Consider the following 6138-nt stretch of genomic DNA (forward strand, 5'->3'; position numbering starts at 1 on the left):
AAGTTATTTATTAAAGTAATTGTTATCCATATAATTGTGTTCGTGTTAATATCATCAATTACTAAATGCCACTCAAGGAAGGGATAAAGACCAAGGAGCTTGAATAGACTGGTGGCCACACAGACCTATAAAGTCATAGCACTAAATGACTTAACTAATCTCGAGAGTGACACTATCTTGGTCGGTCCTGAAAGCCAGTTTGCCATGTGGCAATCCAAGTTTCCTTGGATAAGGCATGGCTTAAAGAGGCATTCTGCTTTTTTTTGTAGGTAGAAAATTTATTTTTGCTCGAATTTGTGAAAACTATACACCAAAATCTAGAGAAATCTATTTAAAGTTGTTACAAAACTACTGTACGGATTTAAGTAAAATAAACGCCTAATTGTAGAGAAATATATCTCAAACATATTCCAAAGGTTTTAAGCAATTGTATTGAACCATAATAAAACCAAACACCAAGACTTAGTCAAACTGTTTAATTAACAATTAGTACTTTCAGTTTTTAATTGACCCTTTTAAAGATGGGTTCCCTTAGCTAATACTTTTACGACTAGAAAGAAGAGGCGTTCTAATGACATGGAAAAATACCAGTATTTCTCACATGCCCATAATTAATTCATAATTAGCTAACTTAGAGGAGAATTACCAGCAGAATTCCAATGAGTGACCGATCCAGAAAGGTCAAAAAGTATTTTTTTGTTTATCCAGACTGTACATACATGGACATCATTTATGATTGGTTAACACTCTTATTTATATGCAATAAGAAAATAATGAATTGATTAAGAATACATGATAATTCATAAGAAACACCAATTAATCAAATAGTTTGCTTAATTTGACACTAAAAAAATAAGGAAACCCATCTTTAAACAAATTTAGATAAGATACATAGATATAATTAGCATACTTCAGAAATATTTTCAAGTATAATTTACGAAGTTTGTGATAATGAAAACTTTTTACAAAAAAGTGGAATGTTCCATTAATTGTTATACTTAGATCCTTAGAATCATGCCGATACGATGGGGAAATGGGATAAAAATTAACATTTAATCTTCAAAGATTCAATATATAATTATATTAATCTATAACTTTGTTCTTGCCTAAGCTGTAATGTAGTTAATAGGCGTAGTTAACGTCCACTATCTTAAAAATAGTTTCCAACAATATCAGTCTAGTCATTGAAACAATGTATGATTCCATTCACCAGGTATCGTCAAGTATCGATACACCACCCAGTATGCGTATCTTGGCATTTCGTATCGCTATAGATCGATTCACTGATATATCCTATCAGTTGGACTATCAGAAAAGGCAGGCCGAGAAAGCTTGCCTACTTCGGTACATCTGTGCAACTATGTATGCATACCCTACGGTGAATGCTATAAGCTAAGAGAATGATATCCACCAAAATGCTGTTTTCATTTCAGTGTTTCGCAGAGCTTCATCATGGATTTTGGAGAAGATAGATAGCTTATATTAGTTGACAGACTATTTAATTTACTTAATTATATCCACTTCATTGCTGGCGTTAAACAGGGTTGTGTCATCAACGATCTCCAAAAGTATTTGAAAAAATCGAATGCCAACTTTCCTCTTTTAGATAATCCGGTGACCTTATTTTATTCTCCCGAGCACCAAATAGACTTCAAAACTCAATACACCAACTTGAATACACCAGACTGAAAATTCAACCTGAATAATGTTAAAATCTTTAAAAAAAAAACTATTTAAAGATCATGGGTCAGTTTTACTTTCCACAGTATTTAGGCCTTTGTATATCGAAAAACTCTACTTTTAAATGTGTTGTAACGGAACTATATTAGGGGTCTGCAGGCAATTCATAGTAATAAAATCATTTAACATTTGGATGAATAATATACATTATAATATTTTTGTATAACTTTTAATTGATGTCCCAACTAGTGCATCATATTTGTTTTTATGTATTAGATCTATTTTTTTTTCTTTGCTGATTTTTAACATTTTTTGCTATTTCTTACAATTTGTTTATTTAAACCATATACACTAGACTCTTTGTCCCCTGGGAAATTCTGTGGCCCTTACCTGGCCCTCTCACCTAATTTATCATAGAATCACTATCAAATAATGTAATGTTATAGGGTAGCCTGGGGTAATTGAAATAACCAGACAGGGTTCTTTTATGGTTTTAATATAGGTGTGAAACAGAAATCAAAAACCCTGCAATACACAAATATAACAATTAAATACAATTATAAAATATAACATACAAATAAAATACAAATCTTTAGTTTTACAATAAACGAAATTGCCAACTATAACACAAAACCTAATGCATTAATATTTGAAATAAATAATTATGCAACGTAATATACATTTGTAATACATAGGTTGTAAATAACTCTTACCCGAAGTGGGGTTTAAAGATGAATATAACTATGTAACTTATTATTTACCATACAAAGTATTCCTGAAACAGGACATTAATTCAAATAACTAAAATTAAAACACTAATGTAATTGACTTCTATAAATGTAAAAAATATGGTTACTTTATGAAAACTTACTAATGATATTATTTAATTGTATACTTAAACTAATACTTATAAAACACTTTAACATACCTCTAAACTATATCCAATAAAATCCAGATTACCATATGAAATTCAAACACAACAAACTGACTTGACTATACAAAAGCTAGGTAACTAATGACTCTGTATCCAGGTATCCCAATACCCCAAAAGAATGTAACAACAAAGTGATGAAAGATCACTGAACAAAGTTTATAGAATTAAACTCAAGAAGAAATAAGAAGAGTAAGAGAGAAAATAGAAAGTCAGAACAAATTAGAAGATTAGTAATAAGTTTTTGCTGTAAAAATAAATCATTCATTAACATTAAAGTCACATTCTCTCATACTATAACAGTAACAGTTAGGGTCCATTAGAACATTACATCCTGAATGTGCAATAAACCCAAGTCAAATCAACCCCAACCCCCCCTATTTACCCTCCTTGAAAGACCCAAATAAAATTGCCATGTTATGCTTCCTGACAAGGGGTATATGTTGAAATCTGAATTATTCATTATCAATTATTACCATTATTACCTAGACCGACCCTTCTTACAACACATAGACTGTATGCTGTCAGATCTGTGAGTGTGAAACTTGGCAAGATGTAGTATTTTGCTGTTATCTGTATTCGTTTATCAGTTGTTCCCCCTTTTACCAATAGACTTTATATGACAACTAATAAATGACAGACTGGTTTGATGTATAGTGTATATATCTATATTGTGCAGGTCTGCACACGCGACAATCTTTCTTATACTATTATTAGTCATAGTTATAAATAAAGGATTACGTGACTAACATTACGGCAGTCTACTCAGGTCCGTAGCTATAAGGTATAAGGGGGCAATGACCATCCCCTCTCCCCAGAAAAAAATCTGACAACCGACCAATTTTATTACTACAACTAAACAGCATATACCATTGCTCCTCTTTGAACTGAGTCTACTATATACAACAACAGATGCATTTATATTGTATACATATATAAAAAATTTCAAATTATGGCTGACGTAACTTCCTGCGAATATTAATCGATTCGAAAAGATTACTAAGCGGCTCTGTCGAAATCGAAACTAGAATAAAATGACACACAGTAGCATGAGTTCATCAAACTCTAAACCACTTAAAGACGGGAAGAAATACCACTATTTTATTCTCTATAACTATTATGAAGGTCCGCAAAGTAGAAGACAAGGAGATCATCTTCTATCTTCGAATTTTTTAAAGGCTTTGGAGGAAAAGCTATGTGAGGAAGGATATGATAAAGTAATGTATCACGATAAAGTCATAAGCGGAAGAAGTATTTTTCATGATATATTTCACATGGTTGAAGAATCAGGGAAAATTGTGGTGCTTCTCACTCCTGAATTCTTACATGATGGTTGGAAAAAGTATACCGAACAAGCTACTATAAAAAACCTTTTAGATAAACAGGAAGCGCATACTAGGTTCATACCTATTGCAATTAACATGGAACCAGACGATATTCCTTATGACTTGGGTTTATCAGTTTCTAAAATCATTTACACGGGTTATGAAAATAATGAAGCAGATGAGGGTGTCTGGGAGAGAGTCCTCGAGGCAATTGATCAAACAGAAATCCACTATGAGCAGAATAGAAAACCAGATGCCGAATTGTGTGTTCCCAATAGTGCAGGTAGGTATGTCTTTTTAAGTGCAATACGAACCAAATATCCGATATCACTTTTTATGGTATATGAGGTTCATCCGCCATATATACGCATTGGCTAACACTTAACATACATTTATAAATGTTATACACTGTTCAACATTGTCCAAGGTACATCTTAGGTAACCCCTGTGATGGTAAGGGAAAGAGTAGGACGATTACACCATCGTTTACACCATGTCGATTATCATGTGCGGAGAATGCATTTGAAAGGAAAATGAATCTGATTTGATGATGACGTCTGTCTTGCAGACGATAAAACTATTGAAGACAATTCAAACATGTTTTTATTATAAATCCTGTTAGGAACGCGATAATCTTGTCGTGAAAGCACGGGCACAGGCGAAATTTTACTCAAGATTCGAATTCGTGACAAAAATCGCAGACCACGACCGTTCGTGTGGTAGGGGAAAGAGTAGATTACCGTCCATTAAGCCAGAGAATAAGGATTATTACTACCACAAATTGGGAATCACGCAACATTAGATATTTTTTTTTCAGCAGATACGCGTATGTTTCAAGGCGCTCCTACAATCGATTTGAAATGTAACGATTTAGAGGTTGATGGAGATACAAGTACGGAGGAGTGTTACCACAGACAACATTGCACATTCTTAAAATATTTACATATTTATTTCTTGTATATTTACTTTTCAGCGCAAATCAAAACCTCACAAGGCGCTCCTACAATCGATTTGAACGATAACGATATAGACGTCGATGGACCTCACACTGCTGTTGTTGATGGAGATAGAAGTACTGACGAAAATGTTATAGCTAAAACAATAAATGCTTCAGGGCAGTCTGTTGATGATGGAACTGATCATTCACCTCTGACAAATGGATCAAGAGAAGACGGAGATATTACTTTCCGATCTAAAACGTTTTCCAGCTCGGCAACTACAAACAGTCCACCACAACCCTGTAAGTAGTAGTATATTATATTGTATAATAATGACATGGATATTTTACGGTATTATGGGTGGGTATCTTTCAAGATTAAGCTGGGATAAAGACCAAGGAACTTGAATAGACTGGTGGCACTAAATGACGCAACTAATCTCGAGAGTGACACCATCTTGGTAGGTCCTGAAAGCCAGTTTGTCATATGGCAACCGTGAATGAAAAACAAATTTCCTTAGGTAAGGCATGGCTTAAAGAGGCATTCCGCTTTTTTTGTAGGTAGAAAATTTATTTTCGCTCGAATTTGTGAAAACTATACACCAAAATCTAGAGAAATCTATTTAAAGTTGTTACAAAACTACTGTACGGATTTAAGTAAAATAAACGCCTAATTGTAGAGAAATATATCTCAAACATATTCCAAAGGTTTTAAGCAATTGTATTGAACCATAATAAAACCAAACACCAAGACTTAGTCAAACTGTTTAATTAACAATTAGTACTTTCAGTTTTTAATTGACCCTTTTAAAGATGGGTTCCCTTAGCTAATACTTTTACGACTAGAAAGAAGAGGCGTTCTAATGACATGGAAAAATACCAGTATTTCTCACATGCCCATAATTAATTCATAATTAGCTAACTTAGAGGAGAATTACCAGCAGAATTCCAATGAGTGACCGATCAAGAAAGGTCAAAAAGTATTTTTTTGTTTATCCAGACTGTACATACATGGACATCATTTATGATTGGTTAACACTCTTATTTATATGCAATAAGAAAATAATGAATTGATTAAGAATACATGATAATTCATAAGAAACACCAATTAATCAAATAGTTTGCTTAATTTGACACTAAAAAAATAAGGAAACCCATCTTTAAACAAATTTAGATAAGATACATAGATATAATTAGCATACTTCAGAAATATTTTCAAGTATAATTTACGAAGTTTGTGATAAGAAAACTTTACAAAAAGTGAA

General features: G+C 32.7%; 1 protein-coding gene across 1 annotated transcript; it reads left to right on the forward strand.

Moving 5' to 3' along the window:
* Positions 1-3645: 3645 nt before the first annotated feature.
* On the forward strand, positions 3646-5547 carry LOTGIDRAFT_159088 (hypothetical protein; the record flags this gene model as incomplete). Its single annotated transcript, XM_009052747.1, has 3 exons — positions 3646-4219; positions 4910-5176; positions 5435-5547. 3 exons carry the CDS (start codon positions 3646-3648, stop codon positions 5545-5547), a joined length of 954 nt encoding a protein of 317 aa, XP_009050995.1.
* Positions 5548-6138: the final 591 nt, after the last annotated feature.

The sequence above is a fragment of the Lottia gigantea genome (genome assembly GCF_000327385.1).
Source record: "Lottia gigantea unplaced genomic scaffold LOTGIsca_19, whole genome shotgun sequence".
NCBI classification, from domain to species: domain Eukaryota; kingdom Metazoa; phylum Mollusca; class Gastropoda; family Lottiidae; genus Lottia; species Lottia gigantea.